The sequence below is a fragment of the Asterias amurensis genome, chromosome 12, assembly GCF_032118995.1.
Source record: "Asterias amurensis chromosome 12, ASM3211899v1".
Lineage (NCBI taxonomy): Eukaryota > Metazoa > Echinodermata > Asteroidea > Forcipulatida > Asteriidae > Asterias > Asterias amurensis.
The window spans coordinates 8,425,927-8,449,021 of NC_092659.1; the positions used below are offsets into that span (position 1 = coordinate 8,425,927).

At 38.9% G+C, this 23,095-nt stretch overlaps 1 protein-coding gene across 1 annotated transcript; it reads left to right on the forward strand.

Moving 5' to 3' along the window:
- Positions 1 to 1,740: 1,740 nt before the first annotated feature.
- Positions 1,741 to 23,045, forward strand: LOC139945505 (elongation factor G, mitochondrial-like). Its single transcript, XM_071942874.1, has 20 exons — positions 1,741 to 1,912; positions 3,149 to 3,202; positions 3,649 to 3,759; positions 5,375 to 5,507; positions 6,894 to 7,059; positions 7,520 to 7,675; positions 8,040 to 8,113; positions 8,596 to 8,672; positions 8,915 to 8,995; positions 9,153 to 9,220; positions 10,644 to 10,719; positions 12,054 to 12,191; positions 12,736 to 12,894; positions 13,823 to 13,912; positions 14,298 to 14,428; positions 15,496 to 15,565; positions 17,194 to 17,286; positions 17,935 to 18,079; positions 18,557 to 18,717; positions 19,852 to 23,045. Exons 1-20 carry the CDS (start codon positions 1,832 to 1,834, stop codon positions 20,029 to 20,031), a joined length of 2,244 nt encoding a protein of 747 aa, XP_071798975.1. The 5' UTR covers positions 1,741 to 1,831; the 3' UTR covers positions 20,032 to 23,045.
- The last annotated feature ends 50 nt before the right edge of the window (positions 23,046 to 23,095 follow it).

Here is a 23,095-nt window from a genome sequence, read left to right on the forward strand (position 1 = left end):
AATTTGAGCTCTATCGGTCGTCGAAGACTTGCGAGGTAATAATGAAAGAAAAAACACCCTTGTCATACGAAGTTATGTGCTTTCTGATGCTTGATTTCGAGACCTCAAATTCTAAACTTGAGGTCTCGAAATAAAATTCGTGGAAAATTACTTCCTATTCGTAAACTACGTGACTTCAGAGGGAGCTGTTTCTCACAATGTTTTATACCATCAACCTCTCCCCATTACTCGTAATGAAGAAAGGTTTTTTGATGATAATAATTTTGAGTAATTACCAATAGTGTCTGCTGCCTTTAAGAAGGGGTCAGTAATCCATAGCAGGGGTCTATCATTGTTGTGAGAAGAATGAATCTCCATCTGTCACTTTTTAGTATCAATTTTTGGCACGTCAGCCGCTGTTGGCTTGCCTAATCCCATAAAGAACCATCTCGAAGGTGTTGTTATTGCCAACTAGCTTTGTCAAGGTCCAAGGTTCAAGGTTCATTTTATTTCCACAGTATCAAAAGACAAAACAAACAAAAAAACAATATCAAACAGCAGTCACAAGAAATTATTACAACAATGAAAAATAATTGTTTCACAACATAGGTTTGAAGAAATAGATGCATAACTATGTTGACACTGCGGAGGGATCCATTTAAGAAGCAAAGCTTGTAGGCAATGGTCCCTTATGACCTGCATATGCATTGAGATTATAAATAATGTCAAGTGAACCGTAGAGGTCCGTGGTCGAGTCGAGCCACCAATGAACAAAATATAACAGCAGGTCTCAATGCATATGCATGTTTACAAAGAATAATTAGTAAACACTGAAACAAAACAAAAAACAGACACAAACAGAGGACTGGACTTAAGACAAAACACACACAGCAGTCTTGCCGGTCAGCAAATACAGTATCGACCGAAACAAATGATCCCATAGCGGGGGATTTAAACAAGTGTGGCTATGGGTGATAATAAATACACACAAGGATCCCATGCGGGAGACCACCCGTCCCCGGTCCGCAGTAGCACGGTTCAAAGCATACAATTACATTTGTAAAACACTCATCAACAATAAGAATTCAGTATGTCAGTTTTAAAGACACGTTTAAACATAAATACACTTTTGGAGGCTTTAAGTCGTTCCTTAAGCATGTTCCACAGCACGGGTCCTTCATGTTTGATAGTTTTATGAGCGAGGGAAGTACGGGTGTAAGAAATGTGATAATAAGAAGCTTGGCGGGTGAAGTGAGAATGTACCTCTGAATTTAACGAAAAAATTGATTTAATGGCGGAAGGCAAAACTGTGAGTTGATACATGAGGGACCCAAGCTGAAGACGATAGATGTCCTTCACTTTTAGAATGTTATACTTATAGAAAAGGGGAGCTGTATGTGTATTAAATTCAGCAACATTAGATTATACGAAGAGCTCGCTTCTGTAAGAGAAAAAGTCTATTGAGATTGGTAGCAGAACTTGCTCCCCATGTCATCATTTTTTTCAAACGCAATCCTCCAGTTTTCAAACAATAAGACCAAATGTAAAGCAAACTCTATGGTGTTTCCTCATGTCGACACAAAATCTCAAGTTTGATTAGGATGTAGATTTAGTGATGGGCACGCAGCGGGCTAAGGAAAATCTTAGGCTGACTACATTCAGTATACGGTGGAAATAAACCTTTTTCAACGCCTTTCAAATTTGGGAGGGCGCCCTCAATTGAGCAGTGACAAAATTGATTGCATAATTTGGACCCGGTGCCTCTGGATGTGTGCATGCGGAGAATCCGGAAAGTCCCTGTTAAAAAAGACACCCGATCGCCGGAAAGTGTAAACAAAAAATCAATTTCAAGATGGGCATTATGAGGGCCACCTTCTTTCTGAACAGGGCAAGTAGAAGAAATGTCTTCAACACACTGGATCTCAGAAAAAAGGTTAAAAACTTACACGATTTTTTCCCGTTCATTTGCGCAACAGCCTTTCCGTACATGTGTGTAAGCGATTTTGCGTGTATTTCCGACAGTTCGTTAATACAAATTATTCGCTAGGCTCAACAAGAAGACGATTTCCATCTGGATCATACTATAATAACAAGACATCCCAAACAATATCTTATTTTGAGTGAATCACTATTATAAAGTTTTATATTTATATAAATTAAAGTTATAAAGTTAAAAAAAAGTAGGACTAGGTAGGTAGGTTAGGTAGGACTCCTTTTTTTAGGAGGAGTGAAATGAAAAGGGGAGGGTGGGGCATCAGTCATGTTACACATAAACTTTCGCCAAACTAGGGTGGGAACCAAAACATTGCCAAATGTAAAATTTGTATGGCGCCACCACTTTTTCACTCATTTTTACAAAAAGGGATATATCAATTAGGTAAATTAGATACTTTATTATTTTATTTCGAATGAAAAAGTGGTGGCGCCATACGGAAACTTTTCCCAAATATATAACGCTTAATATTAATAATAATAATAATAATAATAATGCATTTATAATGCGCCATCTACCTAGTGTACAAGACCCTGTTCCGAGGCGCAGAACAAAAAACAATACATACAAAAAAAAAGAAACGTAGAACATAATACAAAATTATACAATGAATAATCTACTGTCAAGACATGTAATGAGCTAAGTGTAAGAGGATTTAAATAAATGAGTCTTAAAGCATGTTTTTAAACAATGGAAGTGAACTACAGCGCCTGTGTTGTTAGGTAGAGCGTTCCAAAGTTTGGGAGCACAAGTGGAAAAGGCACGATCGCCATATGATGAGTAAGTCCTAGGAATAGTTAAAAGGGACTTAGCAGAAGAACGAAGAGTGCGAGAGGGGGCATAAGGTACAAGGAGATTTGAAATATAAGACGGAGTCAAGCCGAACTGAGATTTAAATGCAATAAGTAGAATTTTGAACTGAATTCGAATATTCAGATTTTAATTTGGACCAGTTACAATTACATGATTTTGAAACAGATAGAAATAGGTCTAGTTGCGACAACCTAACCCTCCTCCCGATGGCCGCTGGGGAGGAGGGTTGCGTTATCGCAACTAAAATGCATCCACATCAAAATTATCCTGTAAACTATTTAGTATTGGTTCCAAATAAGCCGCATGCAGGTCATGTTAGTGGAGAGTAAAAGCAATAAATTGTTCTTCCATTTGTATTTGTAGATTTTGTTCTCTTTGGTCCGAAGCGCTTCCTCTGTCAGTGGCAACGTCGAACTAGTGAGTAGACATTTTTCAAAGACTTTTTGTTTATTTGTCATCTTCAGGAATAAGACTCGCACTGCTGCATAATGATTGTGTATAAAGTCTGTTTTTGATTGTATTTGAGGATAACCGTAGTGTTTTATAATGTAACACCATGGAGCAATTTGCTGGTTAGAAAAATACTTCAAATTCCTGTGATTGTTTTTAATCATTGGCTAATAACCATTCTAGTTCCTATTGTTGTTTTTTTTTTTTTTCTTTTTGATGCAGGTTCGCCCAAAAAAGGCTAAAAGCCACTCTTGGTATGGGGGCTACAATGTATTGGCCTACCATGTTTACCAGATGAAAGTATTTTAAGGTTAAAATAACTAGAAGATTTTGGCTATAGTGCCATGCCAGAAATTATCTTTTTTTAAAGTGTCACTGAATTATCATATTTGTTATTCTTTTTTATTTATAAGGATGTACAAAAGATTCGCAACATTGGAATTTCAGCCCACATTGATTCAGGCAAAACGACATTAACAGAACGGCTTCTATTTTATACCGGCAGGATCAACAAGATGCACGAGGTAAAAATTGCATCCCATTTTGGGATCAACAATTCCTTTAAAGGATTCGGGTACTTTTTCAAAATGACCTCAGGTTCACATTAAACTTACAGGGTTTGAAGATAATGATAGTAGAAAGCTTCCTATCAAATATTACTTACTGAGGTGCTTAAGTTTTTTGAGAAATAAGTGCAACATGTCACAAAATAATTTTTTGAGAAAATAGAATTAGCTGTTGCAAACAACTTACCAACCAAATGGACCGAGAGTATAAATGCAAAAAATAAGTTAATGGCCTGACGTTTCAAATAATTTTTTCTCAACGAAATAACAATTATTTTAGCATGTAAAAACGTATTAACCAATTATGGTAGTTAACCATAACATACCATAGCCGGTTAATACATTTTTACCCCCGCATGCTAAAACTGAGACAGAAATTGTTTGTGTGACAATGTTTTACTCATTTCTCAAAAACTACAGCACCTCAGCAAGTATTATTTTAAGGGAAGCTTTCTACTATATCTGCAAACTGTGTAAGTTTAATGTAAATCTGTGTTTTATGTTAGAAAAAAGAACATAGACCCTTCGAACTGAAAAATGCTTTTACCAAGTGCTTTTCAATTAATGAAACACACCACTAAAATCCAAAGGGTTTTCTCAATAAACATTATTAAGAGAACTTACCATTTGTCAAGCTCAGCTCTCCTCTGTGCCTCACCAGATCCAATCTGTGCTGTAGCATGCAAGCAAGAACTCTGACTGCCATGTGCCCATATCTTACTACACACACCTCACCCCACTGACTTCAAAACTGGTACTCTGCGCATCAATTCACTTTCCCCACCTCAATTATTAACCTACCACTCTGTTCACTCATGTACACCAGTGAAATTCCCAAGACATTCCTGAGGGACTACGCCCCACAGAACAAAAGACGGACCCTAACAATGCCTTTGTGCTTATATTGCAAGTACTGTTGCACAGTAGCACTTGTACACCTGCCAAAACTATTTACAACCAAACACAGCAGGTGCTGCACAGTAGCGCATGCAGGAGCAATTGCACAGTAGCACATGCACAGTAGCACCTCCATCAGCATTTATTTACAGAGCCAAATCATGGCCCTTAGTGTACACAGAACATACAAAATAATAATTTCAATCATCTTCCATGGGTCTAGCTGTGACACCCAGTCACGCCCAGTGAAACCCAGTTCAAACTCGGCTTTTACTGTACTGGAACCCATCCTAGTCCAGCCTAACCCGATTTCCCTGACCAAAACACCTTGTACTAAAACTTAGCAACCCTTATTACATGTAGGCCTAATTATAAGTTAACTCTCCTGCATATAGCACATTTCATTGTCTAAAGATCAATATTAACAGTATGCTCACTAAGAAACAATCTTTATGCTACCAACTTTCTCTTCCCCAAAACCACCCCCCCCCCTCCCCTTGGAATAATTGTAATAATAATAATAAGACTTGTAATGCCCACGTATATGCTGCGAACAATTTCCCTTGTACAGCAGAGCAAAATGCTACGCAAAATGTGTCGGTTGCAACTCAAAATCGTGATTTGCTCAGAAGAAGAAAAAAACTTCCTATTTAAGATAATTTGAATGAACTTTCAGGTGAAGGGAAAGGACAATGTAGGCGCTACCATGGACTCGATGGAGCTAGAACGCCAGAGAGGCATCACCATACAGTCAGCAGCTACTCACGTTGAATGGAAAGATCACTCTGTTAATATCATCGACACCCCAGGTAGGGTTCGAACCAACCTCAGACCAACTCAATATTTTATCTATTTCATGGAAGTGTTTGTCTACACTCATCATGCAAATGGCCAAAGTGAGTGTCCTGGGGCCAATTTCATAGAGCTGCTTAAGCAAAAAATTTGCTTAAGCACGAAAATAGCTTGCTTATTTTACACAAGTTACTGGCATAGTGTTAGCCAGAGGGGTGTCTGGGTATCTTTTGGACACCCTGTTTTTAATTTGGACACCCTGTTTCTTCTGTCATTTACATGTAAATTTATTGTAAGTGAACAATTTGGACACCCAGTTTTAAAATTTCCAGCAAATTTGGACACCCTTTTACCAAATCCTGGCTAAAACCTTGGTTACTGGCCGAAATTTCATTCCATATACATTGCTTTTGACTGGTATTTAGCTGTTGTTTACTTAGCATAACAATTGAGTGGAGTCTTGGCCTGTAATCTGGTTTTACTAAGAAAGGATTTTTTTGCTTAAGCACATATTTTTGCTTAAGCAGCTCTATGAAATTGGGCCCTGGTCTAGAGTATGGGTTCGAGTCCCGGTCATTCATTTCTGGAGTTATTACCAATCTATTACCTTACCTTTAATAGATTTAGGCTAATGATTGCTTAAGGAAAAACAAGTGTGATTTTGGCATTCACCCATAACTTACCAAGGTTAAGATTCTTTTGGTTTTTTTTTCTTCAGAAATCCAAGCTTTCAATTATGAAAGTTTTATTAAAATTTTTTTGAAACTTCTTATGATTTTCGTTCCCAGATTATTCAAAACTGGAATCCGACTTTGCAAAATGAAAATTTGACTAAAAGCAGAAGAATCTTGGAATGAAATTCAAAAAATTGGAACGAAAATTGTCAGTCAAAATTGTTATCTATTCCGATGTTCTGCCTTGAATGTCTTAGTTTTAGAAATTTGACAAAATGTAACATAAAAGTATCGTTTCTTATAACTGATCAGAACCAGAATATTAACACAGTCACAGCAGTCCTGATACTTCATGGAGGCAATGAAGGGCCCTCTGGTCATTGCCTTGGTGCCTTTAAAATGTTCCTGTCGAAATGTACAATTTCGTCATAGGGTGCCTTTAATCAAGTAGAAAATGCCTTGGTGCCCTCGCCCTTTCAAACATGAAGCAAACAGACAATTGCTCTGAGTGACACATAAGATTGTTGTTGTAATAATTTAAAAATTTGAAAGTTTGATAATAATTTTACAAATTTTATTTGGTTTGTTTGTAGTTGCTGGGCACCTCTGAAAAACAGTGTTTCACTGAGAGGTTTCTCCAGGATAAATAAAAAATAAATAAGTAAAATAATGTTGTTATAAGTTTCCGGTATCTTGCTACTCTACATATTGCATTTGTTTTCTGTCTAGGTCATGTTGACTTCACTGTGGAGGTGGAGAGAGCGTTGCGCGTACTAGACGGTGCTGTGCTTGTACTCTGTGCGGTCGGGGGAGTCCAAAGCCAGACCTTCACCGTCAACAGACAGATGAGGAGATACAATGTGCCACGACTTGCTTTCATTAACAAACTAGACAGGTTGGTGAACATAAAGGGAAAGTTTCATCTTGAATCTTGAATACTCTCTAAAAACATTGCTGCTATCCTGGAGAGGTTTGGTTGCAAAATCCATTTGTGCTTTGTGCTTGTGCTGTCGCTATTGTGCTTATCAGTTGTGGTATTGTCAATTTGTCCTGAGAGAGGTTGGAAGCTCCATCAATTGGAAGCTCAATCCCTCTTATAGCTGGCCGAGCTTCTCTCTCTGGAACCCTTGCAGATTTGTTGCAGTGACTGCAGCCACTGGTGGGAACAACAACAGTGGGAATGAAATCAGAGACCGAGAGGGAAATCACTACCAAGCAAAGCATTGAGGCAAAGAAAGCCTGTTATTTTCTTCATCTTTTGTCCAAGAAGACTGTTTCAAGTTTAATTTTCCCTTCATTTTCTGTGAAGTACAAACACACCAAGATTCATTGTTTTTTATTTACACCTTATCCAGACTGAACGCCAATCCAAACCGCGTCTTGTCTCAGCTCCGAGCCAAACTGAACCACAACGCTGCCTTCCTGCAGCTCCCCATCGGACTGGAGTCCAAGTGTAAAGGTGTGGTGGACCTCATCCACAGACGAGCGATCTTATTTGATGGAGAACAGGGGTAAGTCAACAAGATTATTCCCCCGAAAAACTTCTTAAAAGGGTCAATGGATCAGTCTGTTCACTTTTGAAAGCATCAAGCAATCAAACAGGCCTGGAGTTTCATCTTTGAACATGTTGAAAGGGCAATGCGATTCTTATTTTGAAAAGGGCACTTCCACTGGAAAATCTTACTGTCGATTGGAAACTTTTGACGGGGCACCAAGGCCAAGACCAGGGGCAACAGAGGCCATGGCCCTTGTCGTCTTCATGTAATTCCAGGTCTGATCAAATCGTTGAATATAGGATGGAGGGCAAAGAGGGTAGTGGAAATTAAATTGTTGTTAATTTCAATTTTTGCAATTTCCCTCTTTTGCATCCTACAGACAGAATATCAGATTTGCAGACGTTCCACAAGAAATGCTGTCCGAGATGGAGGACAGACGTCAGGAAATGATTGGTATGTAGCTTCAAGTACTCAACCCAACCCTCCTCCCTCCACTCTCTCTCTCTCTCTCTCTCGCATTGGACTTGACCTCAGTGCCCCACAGAGGATCAGCCACTGGAGTTTGATGATTAGTTGGGAAGGTGGTTCATAGTCCATTGTTCAATTTATTTACACTCAATCATTTAAAAAGACAAAGTATAAATTACAGCAGTGCATTCTGCAAAGTGAAGGGAGACCCTGTTCCAGCTCAGGAGCAGGTGACAACGTGTCCCTGGTGACAATACACCAATCCATAAGGCTCCACCCACGGCGCTTGTGTGACCAAGAACACTTGAGCCTCTCCAATGCCATTCTGCACAACTCTGCCGTGCGCGCCAAGCATACATGTCAGACTTTATAGTATATAGAAAGGTTTGCGGTAACACCATGTAATGACTATCTCGAATGAGTTGGGGTGATTTTGAAAAGGCTGCTGTTTTTGTTCTTGATTTTAGAGTGTGTCGCCAATGCAGATGAAGAGCTCGGCGATATGTTCCTTCAAGAGTTACAACCAAATGAAGACCAGATAAAGGTTAGGATTTTCTGAAAGTGTGTAAAAAGTTATGATATTTGAGGAATTTTTCACACAAGTTTGAGACATGTAACTACCCCATTTTCATTAGTTCTTTAACAGTTTGAACCTCAATTAACCTTGGAGCTCCTTAAGTGATATTTTATGTCAAACAGCTTTAAACAGATGAGCGATAATAAATCAATTAAAATATTTTTTAAATTCGGATGATATTTTAGTAATTTTCCCTTGTTTTCAATCAGGCTGCCATCCGTAGAGCGACCCTCAAACAGGCCTTCACGCCAGTCTTAGTCGGAACAGCTCTAAAGAACAAAGGAGTTCAGGTAAAATTAATTTAATTTCCACCTCCCCCCAAAGAAATTTATATAAAAAAATATAAAAAATATATAAAAAAATAAAAAAAAAAACTCTTTCGGAACTCTACCTTTTATTTAAATTGTGTCACTCATTGACCCGCCCTGTTTCAATGTTTTCTTGCAGCCCCTGCTGGATGCAGTCATTGACTATCTTCCAAACCCATCTGAAGTTGACAACTTTGCTTTCAACGAGTGAGTCAAGTTTGCCATATAATGCTCCTAGTTGATTAAGTAGAATGGAATTTTTTTTAAAGCAAAGATTTACAGAGTGTCTTGGCTCAGTACTCTCCTGAACTAGACTTATTTAAATAGCACCATGGATGTACACAGTAATAGTTTTCAAGGTGCTGTGGCACATTGATTAGCCAACCATGCCAGAAAATACCGGGGCAAACCCCTTTTCTTACATGCATAAAGGCCCGGTCACACAGGCCACGATAACGAGAACGAAAACGATAACAATAAAAATGCACGCTCTCGATGGGTTGAATGAGCGTGGGCGTATTCTGCTTGGAGCAATTCAACCAATCGCGAGCGTGCATTTTTATCGTTTTCGTTCTCGTTATCGGGGCCTGTGTGACCGGGCCTTTACACAAGACACCTGTGCCTTGAACACCCAGCAGGGTGGAAATGTGCGCATTACAAGTCTTACTATTATTACTGATCACTTGAACCCATTACTCCAATCCTTCACAATTTCCACTGGCTACCTGTTAAATCACAGATAGTTTTCAAACTCCTAACACTCGCCTACAAATGCAAAAACGGATCAGCACCAGACTGTCTCCAGGAATTAATTCAACACTATCACCCTCCCCGACAACTTCGTTCCAGTTCAAAAGGTTCTCACGGCAGTTCCATTTCACACAAAATTCTACGGTCAACGCTCCTTCAAATATGCTTCCCCTAGACTATGGAACTCTCTTCCCAACAATATCAAAGACTGTGCCACGCTAGAAACATTTAAATCTAAACTTAAAATCCATCTTTTCAATCACAGAAGCACTTAGAGACTTTATTTTGTAATAGCGCTATATAAGTACTGTTTATTATTATTATAATAATAACACATGGGAGCTACCGCTTTATTTCCCATTCCCAAGGACGAAGCATCATTGTTTATTGCATTGCTTAAGGACACATGTGTCACGACCAAGATTCAAACCCACACTCTGCTGACCAGAAACACAGAGGTTGAATCCAGTGCGGTTAACCGCTCGGCCACGACACGCATTGTACGACAAAAATCTGTGTTCAATGTTAATGGTAATGGTTGGAATCCAACTTAAAGTGTCAGAAATGTTTTGACAGGGAATTTTATAGACGATGTGACCTCTGAGGTCACACGAAAACCATAACATGATTCGCGCGCATACCGCCGGGCAAAACCTTTGTGTTTTGGCAGCCAGCTAGAAAGTGTATGCAATCTTTCTATGACTACGCAACTCTTTGCGTGGCGAAATATGACGTATATAGTGTTTTGTCAACAGAGGGCGGTTTGAATGTAAACATCGTCTATACCCTGCTGATTTTTTTAACAGCTGACCGTAATGTTTCTTAAAATAACAAAATTTCTCCTTGATTCTTCAGCAATTTTTTTGTTTTTATGTAACAGTGAGAATGAGAAGCTAAAGATGAGTCCAGCTAGAGATGATTCCGACCCATTTGTTGCTCTCGCTTTTAAACTTGAGGTATGCTGCCCACATTTCATCACAAATTTAGATCATGAGTAGGACTATGACGAGAGAGAAATTTAGTAGGGCCTAGGGGTATATTTGTGACAGGTTCTACAAAACTGAGTCGCTTGACGCAAAACCCGCTTTCCAGAGGGTGAATTTTATTTTATTTTATTTTTTTTGTGTGGTTCTATGTTTCTTTAATTTAATTTTTTTGTGTGGTTCTATGTTTCTTTAGGGTCTATATTTTTTACATTTTCTGAAGAAACTTTTTTTGTTTTCAGTAAAGGTGAATAAGACATGTACTTTTTGTTCATCCCCTAGACATCAATAGTTGAGGTTTGTATTTCCCCAGTATGGGTTATTTTCAGATTGTGACATAATCTATTTTCAAAAGTTCATAGCTTTTTAACCAAACATCGTACAAGTGTATAAGATATGTCAAAATGAAGCTCCTTGAATGCTCTTTTCAGCTACGTATTAAACCCAATAGACCAATTGAATATGACGTCACGCTGCTCAAATATCTGACCTACAAGATGGCGTCTGTGCGTGTGGATGTGTGTGTGCGTGCATGTGCCGTAGAAATCGAACCGGGAATATTTCGTGCTGCGTGCTTCGATGATGTACGCGTTTGGACGCGCATACGGTTTGCCCTACACACTGGCGACTTTTCATAGCAAAAAGGGGTTATTCAATACGGTCTATTTGTCAATTGTACACCTTGTGACTCATTTTTGCAGAGCCCATAATACACTGAAAATATTGTCTAATCAGGTGTGTTTGTTCTAAATGAAATTGTTGGTGTCACAACTTGACGTTTTGATCAGTATGCTCTGATGGTCTTCAAGAGAAGACGATCTGAAATTGATCAGAGCACAAATCAAAATGTTTTGTTATTACAGCATAATAATAAAAATAATAATACTAAAAATAACCGTATTTATAACGCACCTTTTGCCAAAGGATACAAAGCCCCAGGAGTGGGGGAATTTTTAAGATATAAGACCTAATTCTTAAGCGCCATGTAATGGTTTACAAGGTGCTGTGGCGCAATATGCTGCCAATCCAGCCAGGAACACCGGGGCGAACGCCTTCTACACCAGCACCAGTTTTTTTTTAGAACCATCACAACTCGCAACAACATTTCTGCTATTTTACCATTTCTGCCAACCTTGCTAGATTAACCTGAAGTCATTTCTGCAACCTTAAGAACAAAAAATACGTAATTCGTTGTGTATATATCATATATTGTCTTCACCAGGTAAAAATGGCTCAATATGTAGTATTTGATTCAGCCATTTTAAAAACTGTTTTTAATTGTACTTTTATTTGTCTAAAATAAAAAGGCTGGAAGATTTGGTCAGTTGACCTACATGAGAGTGTACCAAGGCCATCTGAACAAGGGGCAGTATATTTATAACACAAGGACAAACAAGAAGGTCAAGGTGTCACGGCTTGTCCGCATGCATGCAGATAAAATGGAGGTAGGTCGTCATATTATGTCAGTATCATAAGAACTTTGTTTTTTTACCCTTACACAGATGTGTATTTAAAGCACTGTATACTCGGTACTATCCCAAGTTCTGTGAAAAGTTCCCCTGGCAAATCACTCGGGTGGGATTGGAACTTACAACCCTTGCATTGCTAGAGCAAATCTTTTCCCGCTAGACCGCTATGTATACTCCGTACTTCCACAATCAAATCTCTCTAGTGGGATTCGGACAAGCAACTTTTGCATTGCTATAGCAGATGTCTTACTGCTAGAACACCAAGCCATGTATACTAGGTACTTTCCCAAAATCTGTGAAAAAAGTCCATTCGCCCCATATTTGAACCAACCTTATAGGCAGCTCACATTTGCCTTTGATTTATTTATGTCTCATCTAATTATTATTGTAGTTTCTTAATGTTTTTCAATTGACCATCTCTAGATATTAATACTTGTATGTACATTTTGTAAGTACAAATTAATCTTTACAGAAAGAATAATTGTGGTCGTATCAATTGAATTTTTATCTCCTTTGCAAGGATGTGAGTGAGATATTCGCAGGTGATATTAGCGCCCTCTTTGGTATTGATTGTGCCAGTGGTGACACATTCGTCTCTCGACCCAAATTCCAGTTGTCCATGGAATCTATGCATGTACCCGAACCAGTCATCTCTCTTGCCATGAGGCCGCAGAAAAAGGTAGGAGTCACAAAAAGTGTTTTTCATCCAACTCTTTCTTACTAGTTGACCCCCTACTCTTTGGGCAGTGTTGTGCCCCCGCCCTACTATATGATTATCTTTCCTGCTAATTGTTTTTTGCCCCCCCCTTCTCTTGGGGCGATTTGTCCTGCTGGTTGACCTTATACTCCTGCTAGTTGACCCTATATGCTTGGACCATTGTTCCTGCTAGTTAACCCCTACTCTTGGGGCAACTTTCCTGCTATTTAACCCTCTTGGGGCAACTTTTCTACTAGTTGACCCCCTACTCTTGGGGCAACTTTCATGCTATTTGACCCCTACACTAGTGGAAATGTTCCTGCTAGTTGACCCAAATATTCGGGTAACTTTCTTTCTAGTTGACCCCTACTCTTGGGGCAACTTTCCTACTAGTAGACCCCTACTCTTGGGGCAACTTTCCTACTAGTTGACCCCTACTCTTGGGGCAACTTTCCTACTAGTTGACCCCTACTCTTGGGGCAACTTTCCTACTAGTTGACCCCTACTCTTGGGGCAACTTTCCTACTAGTTGACCCCTACACTACTGGAAATGTTCCTGCTAGTTGACCCAAACAGTCGAGTAACTTTCTTTCTTATTGACCCCTACTCTTGGGGCCATTTTCCTGCCTGTTGGCCTCTACTCTTGGGGCAACTTTTCTACCAGTTGACCCCTACTCGTGGGGCAATTTTCCTGCTAATTGACTTCCTACTATTGGGGCTATTTCCCTGCTACTTAACCCCCTACTCTGTACTGTGAATCACCCAAATTGGTTCCTGATAATAAATCTATAACAATCATTTTTAAAATTAAATGTGTCAATTTATGTTTCTCATAATTACATGTGTCAATTTATGTTTCTCATAGTTACCAAGAATTAAACTTTAAAAAAATGTTATATTCCTTCCTCAGACCGATATTGACAACTTCTCCAAGGCCATTAACCGTTTCACTCGAGAAGATCCGACATTCACCGTTCACTTCGACAATGAGAGCAAGGAGGTATGCATCTACAAGTATACTAAAGAAATTCAGTATTTGTCACTTTCACACTCTCAATCACATAGGCTTTCTCCTGAATGATTTATAATGGCAATCACTGAGCCTTCAAAATGACAAGATTCACCACTATTGGTACAAAATCTGTTGACACCCCGTACGACGAGACCATGCGTTAGATCTATCAGCAATACATGTTCCTCAAACTCGCTTGGCCAGTTACGGGGACATGCCCTTTTCCAGCATACATGTAGCATCAAGACTCTGGAATTCACTTCCTGAAGACCTCAGACAAATGCACAACATCACTCACTTCCAGCAGAAACTATTACCGCACAACCAAATATATATAGCACAGTGATTATTTGTCTTGCTTGTCATTTTGCAGACTATCGTGTCTGGTATGGGAGAGCTTCACCTGGAGATCTACGCCCAGAGGATGGGTAATGAGTACAGCTGTCCCGTGGTGACAGGCAAACCCAAAGTAGCCTTTAGAGAGTCCATCACACGACCAGTAGAGTGAGCCATAATTCTGTTTTTATCTTTTTTTAAAGGCATTGGACACTGTTGGTAATTGTCAAAGACTAGCCTTAACAGTTGGTGTATCTCAACATATGCATAAAATAACAAACCTGTGAAAATTTGAGCTCAATCGGTCATCGAACTTGCGAGATAATAATGAAAAAAGAAAACACCCTTGTCACATGAAGTTGTGTGCGTTTAGATGGTTGATTTCGAGACCCCAAGTTCTAAATCTGAGATCTCGAAATCAAATTCGTGGAAAATTACTTCTTTCTCAAAAACTATGGCACTTCAGAGGAAGCCATTTCTCGCGATGTTTTATACCATAAACCTCTCCCCATTACTTGTCACCAAGAAAGGTTTTATGCTAATAATTATTTTGAGTAACTACCAATAGTGTCCACTGCCTTTAACACAGCTACTTAGAAACAAAATTTATGTGAATGCAACTCAAACTTGTTTATAATGTGTTAATTAAGTTATCATTTAGTTGTAAATTTGGTATTTGTGCACTTCTAACTATTCGTAATATTCGCTCAAAAAATTAGGCCCCAACCTGAAGGTTTTGAAAAACTAGCTACACTCCTGCCAGCATTGACTTTGTGGGTCAAAATGACAATACTGTAATGGCATTTGTTGAATGTTGCTTTTTCTACACCTCCATGTTGCAACAAAACACAAAATTGATTAGCCTGAAGGGTTTATATAAGCCCACACCAAGTGTGTATTTAGATCAGCCATTTTACTTGAGAGAATGTTCCTACTTGTTTTCCAAGTTTTCATCTCGGCACAATACACTTAAATTCACTTGTTATATTTCACTTTCTCTTCTAAAGTGTTTCAAGTTTGTATATACTCAGCACCTTGAATACCTTGTTTTGTAGATACGTGCGCTATATAAGACTTATAGTTATTTTAAACCATGCTTGGGGTTTTTATTGGTACTTATTGGTTACTGATATAGCGCCCTCTGTGGCTCTCTATTTGTGAAAGCTGGAGGCGGACAAATATTAGTTGTATTTCAATTAAACATTGTTGTTTAATTTGTTGTTTGTCTTTTTTAGTTTTGATTTCCTTCACAAGAAGCAGTCAGGCGGAGCTGGGCAGTACGGAAAAGTCATCGGAACAATAGAGGTCAGTCGAAACGAGGCTATAACAAATGTTTGTGTGTGATCACAATGCAATCATTCACGCTACAGCGCCAATCGGAAATCTCATGGGCTGGGTTAGCCTGGGAAACCTGGTTTAGAGTGTATGGTGTACAGAAACTCTGTTTTTAAAAAACTGTCCAAGGCTTTCGACCAAGTGAGTGCACTAATGCATGCTGAAGTTCTCACACACAACCTGATGGGTTGGGATATATAGCCTGGAGAAAGCTCAATGGTAACTTGGTACAGTGTGTAGTGAATATCAAAGGCTATGGTGGTGACAAATTATAGATGATTCATAACAAGGTTGGGTCAAGAAATTTTATAGGTGGAGTGTGTGTATTACGCATACGTTGGTGGAAAACAGAAAATTACTTGAGAAAGCTCAATGGTAACTTGGTACAGTGTGTAGTGACTATCAAAGGCTATGGTGGTGACAAATTATAGATGATTCATAACAAGGTTGGGTCAAGAAATTTTATAGGTGGAGTGTGTGTATTACGCATACGTTGGTGGAAAACAGAAAATTACTTGAAATAATAAAAGATTGGCTGGCTTTCAATCACACTGGAATGCATTCAAGTTCTGGATAAAATATATCAAAAAGAGGGTGTTGGTTCATTATCAAATTTATTATTCCTTTGTGTACTACATCATGTTAAATCTATATTAATATATTGTGTACCCCAGATGTGGGGCAACAGATCTACGGATCTTAGTATGTATTTGCTTTTGTTGTTGTCCCTTGCCCATCTCGGGGTATATCGCTTGTATTTTGTTTTGTACTGTTATGGCAAATAAAATAATAATAATAGTATTTAGATGAATTTTTCAACAGTTGGCTGTTGAATTTGTGCGAGAAACTGCCCAAAGCAAAAATTTGTGCGAGAAACTGCCCAAATCAAAAATTTGTAATAATTTTTGATTTAACATTGAGACTGTCTAAGAACTGACTCCACGGTAGTGGAGTTAATAACAATACTCCATAAGCTAAAGTAGTAGGCCCAGTCGGTTTGATACCTTCCACCCAGATAGCAATTAAAAGGCAAGACAGTTCTTTTCAGAACTGAGAAATCTCTTAAAATCTGGAAAAATACTCCGCGGTAGTAGAATAGATAGTAAGACGGTTCTCTCATGACCAAAAGTACCTGGCACATGGTGTTACTGCAAACCATTTTTTTTTTTTTTTTCTCTCATTGCAAAAGATTTTTATAGATGTTAAATTTGCATCGGGGATAAAGAATATTAATTTTTGGTTTATACCCATACACCGATGTGTGTAGCACTGTATACTCTAAACTTTCCCGAGTCCTGTGAACAAAATCACGGGCATTTTACTCGGGTGGGATTCGAACCCACGACCTTTGCAATTCTAGAGCAGTGTCATACCAACTAGATCACCGAGATTGCCCGGTAGCTAGAGGCAGTTCGAATCCTATGTTTTAGCAGCGGGTACTGCACGATTTAATAGATGTTAAATTTGCATCGGGGATAAAGAATATTAATTTTTGGTTTATACCCATATACACCGATCTGTGTAGCAATGTATAAAAGATTTTTATTTAAACATTTTTTTAAAAATTGAATAATTTTTGTTGTGTATCTGATTTCTAGCCTCTCCCTTCAGATTCTTACACCAAGATTGAGTTTCATGACGATACTGTAGGAACCAATATTCCTAAGCAGTTTGTTCCAGCAGTTGAAAAGGTTTGTACACAAGAGCCTTAAAGATGCTAGGTTAAATTTTTTGCAAGCCGGTTTGATTTCAAGTTTAGGGGAAAAAAAATTGAATAGTTAATTTTATAGACTTTAAGAAATTTACACACTTCATTAAAGGTATTGCATGAACAAATCTGATGGTGATAACTGGTAACAAAAAAGGAATTGGCTCAGAATTTGAACAAGAATCACGTCAATCAGCCATGTATAAACAGTTTGCTTGCAGGTTAGCTCTATTGTATATATGTCAACATTTACACAGGACTAAAAACAATAAAACATTTCCAAATTCCAAAGGTATGCTTCATCTTTAAGGTACGCTTCCTAAATATAACAAAGAACTTTCCAACCATGGTTGCTCGCTGCAGCCAACAGCCATGCCTCATAAACCAGATCACTGAAAAGAATTAATCAACAGCCACAGCCAAATGTGATAAATGTTTCAGAAAGTGACACAATTTCTGCTATGCAAAAATGAACAGAAAACCTGTTAACAGCGGTACATGTGACATGGTGTTTAAGCTAAAAGGTTTTCCTAGGATTTTTCTGCTAAGCAAGCAATAAACAGAAAAACTGTTACTGGCGATACATGTAACATGTTTTTGTTTTTTTTTTTTGCCTGTTTTATCCTTATAGGGTTTCTTAGAAGGGGCAGAGAAAGGTCCTCAGATTGGGCAGAAGGTGACAGGTATCTGCATACGCCTTAAAGACGGACAGCATCACATGGTGGACTCCAGTGAGCTTTCCTTCAGATTGGCCGGGCTGGGTGCTATCAGGGAAGGTAGGAACAAATGGTTTGCTTAATTCCTTTGGCTATAAACGCCAAACAGTCTAGACTTTGTACTGGCCTCCATTCCTGGAATTTGATCTTTGAATCCATGAACACTTGTGTCCTTAAGCGAGACACTTGACCATGATGCTTCGTCCTATGGATGGGACATAAAGCTGTAGGCTCTGTGTGTTGTGAAATGCGCGTAAAAGAACCCAGTGCACATCAATATCCCTAAGAGAAGGGGGTTTGTCCCGGTGTTCCTGGTCTGATTGGCAGCATATTGCGCCACAGCACCTTGTAAAAGCATTACATGGTGCTAGAAAGAAATATCTCATACTTAGAATGCTCGACATACCTTGCAAGAATAAATACAGAGCGCTTTGAGACAACCCTAGGGGTGTTATAAAGCGATATAACAATAACCTATAGTTATTATTATTATCTGGTCCAACTGAAAGCAATATTATGTTTTGCTCATTATACCAGCAATGAGCGAAGTACAATGCCATGTTTTGGAGCCAATCATGAACGTTGAGGTCACAGCGCCCTCAGAGTTTCACGGAGCAGTTCTCTCAGGGATCAACAAACGCAATGGAGTCATCAGCGGGTCTGACGGAGGAGAAGGTTACTTCTCAATCACCTGTGACGTAAGTACCAAGGACCATAGTAGAGTGGAATGCCCTTAAAGACTCATTAGTGACTGCACTGAGCCTGATCAACTTCAAGCAACTGCTCCAAAAAATCCAATACCCCGCACAAGTTTGGCATCATACTCTCATCGAGTACAGCCAGTATACAAGTGAAAGAATATAGGAAGGGAAACCAAAAAGCATCGCATGGGGGAGATAATAATCATTTGTTGTTTTTGGAGGCTACTCATCTTTACTGGCAGTGGAGAAGCTGAATTGCGAAGGACGTAGCTACAGCGTGATTGAGTCGCATTTATATACTTGTATAATAATAACATTAAAATAATGAAAACTCATGAAGTGCACAAATCCATCAAACTGCTAATGGTGCTATATACAAACAATTGTGTACAATTATAACCAAAATTTAAACGTAAGCCTATGCCAAGAAGAAATCCAGAAAATGTGGTAGAGAAATACAATACAAATGCAACATCTAGGAAAACATCAAGGGTAAAAATCAAAACCATTTACTCAAACCGGGAATAGGACCACGGCCACAGTGGTGAGATGCAAAGGCTTTGCGTACCAGCCACCTGTACCATCCTAAGGCCGTGTCCAAAACGACGACTTCGGCTACAGCTATGTCTAGATCAGCGCGTCTACCAGTGTTGAAGAATAGGCAGACGCGGGCGATCTAGCCGAAGCTGTAGCCGAAGTCGCCGTTTCGGACACGGCCTAAGATACAGTAACAGGGAAGATTTGTTTTAACACCACAGAATAATCTCATCTGAAGGGAATCACAGATTTGATAAATACATTCATAAGAAGAAAAGGTAATTAATATGACGTTCCATTAGTAGTGACTTCAGTTTGCTTTTGAAGTTATCAACAATCCCACAAGTCTTCACTGAGTCAAGAATGTTGATGTCACAAATTCGCAACGAATAATTTGTAACAGTTGAACAGTATTATTGTGAAACATTCGATGCAAAAACAGCCCGGTGGCGTCAAAATATGCTTCGCATTTGCAGGAAGTATGAACAGGGTTTAGGGGTGTTTGTTCCATAAGCGAGGAACGGCGGAACCAAATGCTTTCACCCCATGATTATTTTGATTAAACATTTCACACTGATCTTCCATTCCTTGCAGGTGCCTCTGAATGATATGTTTGGGTATGCCACTGAGCTGCGTTCAGCCACGCAGGGAAAAGGAGAATACAGCATGGAGTACAGTCACTACCAGCCGTGTAGACCAGCCGTGCAAGAGGGGCTTATACTACAATACCAAACAGATAATGGGTTGATCAAGACGGCAAAGAGGTCGAGGTGATGAACCATCAATGGCCATCCATCAATGGTACAGATTTCTTGGTTCTACATGTAGATATCAGAAGATGTTTTCAGTTATCATTTGAAATAGAATTCAGAGCATTTTTTGTGTGTCGTAGTCGGTGTGAATATGGGTCGAGCGGCCATTTAAGCTGTAGGCCTATGGCATATTCTAGCTTTCCCATTGGTTGAGCTGGTTTAATTTTGCCATACAGGCATGTCACATGGTATTGATACTACTAAGAGTGCGTGAACAGCAGACACGGATTTTGATTGAGCTCAGCATTCTCTATGTGCTACTTCTGTCACGGTTGTCAATCTCATAGACCTGCTTAGTGGGGGAATGGTTACCAGCCAAATGACAGTATGACTGGTATTATGTTTGACTGGTTCTCATCATACTTTTGCTTGCAGTAGAGAAAACGCTAAGCTATCTGATTGTGTGGAGACAGCTCAGTGAAGCTGGGCCTGGGAGATTTTCAATTTTAAGTTTAATATGCTGAGTAACGATACTTCTAAGATTTTGAAAACACTATCAGACCAGATTCCAGATAAACCAACATGGGAGTAACCCAAAAACTAAAACTAACTCTTGGTCGATGCTTTCTCAAAAAATGAGACTGCCATGGTTGGTTCTGTTTTGATAGTTAGGTTGTACACACGTCAGCCACAGCTTCTGTACTAACGGCAACAAAATTCTTCCCTTATGATCTTTACTTTACAAAATTGTCCTTTTTTCCACAAGACCAAATATCATGCGTCAAGCCTCGAACCATAGTCAGTTAAATTAACATTCATAAATACCTCAGACAATTTTGCTATTCCTATTGGTGGAGAGCGCATCACGTGGGGGTGTTTAAACGGTTGATAATGACCGGCTGGACTCTGTTTATAACCGGTTAGTCTAAGTGCAAGACATTTCTTTTTACGGGTGATGCGGGCGCTGTTCGGTGAGTTGGCCACGCTGTGTGTGAAAGGAAAACGAGAACGTCTTGCACCAAGACTGTACGCGCATGAACGAATCCGGAAACTGTTGGAAATAGGCGTCTCAGTCATAACAGTACAACACACAGATGTACAGAGCTCAAGCACATCCAAAAACATTAAGTTTTACAGTTTCTTACTTTATCGATGAATGGGAATAAAAGAGTAGTGACTCCTTCTTAAACGGCTGTTTAAAACCTTGCAGGGTTGTTGCCGTTCGATAAGGCCCTCGCCTTCTGCTCAGGCCTTTATCACCTGGCAACAACCCTGCCAGTTTTAAGCGGCCGTCAAAGAACTCGTCGCTACCCTTTTATTCCCTTATCAAAGAATTTGAACAAACTCTTGCTTTTTTAACTAAAACATTTCACTCAAAAGTAACAGACAGTATAGTAAGATTTTTAACTTAAATTTTCTTATTGAAAATTATGAATAAAAAGCAGCAACACACATAAATATTATAAATGCGTTTTACTCATTTAATTGCAAGAGCACTTGTGAAAGGGTGACATATCGGACATACTTTACAAATTTAGGCAATTTACAACGCTGGAGTTTTGATTTTGTAACTCCAAAACTTGGCAAACATTGCTATGAAATGATATCTAGTCTTAAGTGTCTACATAATGTGTACATTGCATTTGTTTACCTAGGCCCAAATCATAGAGCTACTTAAGCAGAGGATGTTGCTAAACTGTTTTCTGCTAAGCGAAAATGAGCAGGGTACCAGCTGCAGATGGTACATCATGTGACATACTATTTTGGCTGGTAACCTGATTCCTCTAAGCATGTTTCTTGTTTACTAGTGGTCAGCAACTTGTTTTGCTGAAGAAGATCTATGAAATTGGACCCTGATTTGTACATGAACAATAATAAACAATAATTATATAGCAATAAAAATTCACATCTCTGATTTTTAGTGAAGAGTTTATTTAAAAAAATGAGTTATTCTAAACAAAAATCTATAAATCCTCAATAGGCTGTTAATTCCCTATTACCGATACAGTAGTATTATGTACAATAATTTTATTCCCCTTTAAAATTTATTACAAAAACACTTATGATACAGATAAATGCTTTCTTCTATTATGCCAACATTTTGCTAACTGTTTTTAATAATTCAACCAATTCAGTGATGAAAGATCTGTTGTCATTAATTTTAAGGAACTATCCGTTCTCAATTGGATTACCTTAACAAGCTAAGGATGCAAAACTATGCACTATTTTCTCAAACACTCCTCGAGCCTCCAAAATTTCCTCGACAGAGAACAATCACTAAATTGAAAAAAGAAAGTAGTCCACATTGTGTCCGAACCCCCTAGTTTTGTATTTCTGGTGATTCACAGTATATCAACATGAATTGTAACATCTGAAACTTGGAGGTTCTTGGTCATTGGGTGCGTTCGTTTAGCTTCCCTGGGTCGACCCGGTGTGTCGTTTTTTTGTTTTTTTTATAAACGAACGTGGGAAATTATCTACACACGTTGGTCCTGGGAAAAAAAAACGCCACACACCGGGGTCGACCCGGGGAAGCTAAACGAACGCACCCTTAAATAAGGGGGATCCCCAGGCCCATGAGTCATAGTCAGGGATTTTCGAATTCGTCAAATCGTACCCCCTGAACAATTAAGCATACATTGTATTTATTTTGGCATTACTAATATACATCGAGGCATCTGTTATGCTGTGAAATACTGAATAATACAGTGCTAACACACAACAGTGTATAGTTATGGGTAAAACAAAAATGAATATTCTTTATCCTCGATGCAAATTTAACGTCTATTAAAGGAACACGTTGCCTTGGATCGGACGAGTTGGTCAAAACAAAAGCGTTTGTAACCGTTTTTTATAAAATGCATATGGTTGGAAAGATGTTTTAAAAGTAGAATACAATGATCCACACAAGTTTACCTCGAAATTGCGTGGTTTTCCTTCTACTGTGCGAACTAACATGGTCGGCCATTTATGGGAGTCAAAATTTTGACCCCCATAAATGACCGACGTGTTAGTCGACAAGGTAAAAGGAAAACCGTGCAATTTCGAGGCATGTTTGTGTGGATCATTGTATTCTACTTTTACAA

Excerpts from the sequence above, each read along its gene's own strand:
- LOC139945505 (XM_071942874.1), top strand. The coding sequence starts at position 1,832 with ATGGGCATTATGAGGGCCACCTTCTTTCTGAACAGGGCAAGTAGAAGA. Across the intron at positions 3,203-3,648 it reads TCAGTGGCAACGTCGAACTA|GATGTACAAAAGATTCGCAA; the intron begins GTGAGTAGACAT and ends TTTATTTATAAG. Across the intron at positions 18,080-18,556 it reads GCTGGGTGCTATCAGGGAAG|CAATGAGCGAAGTACAATGC; the intron begins GTAGGAACAAAT and ends TCATTATACCAG.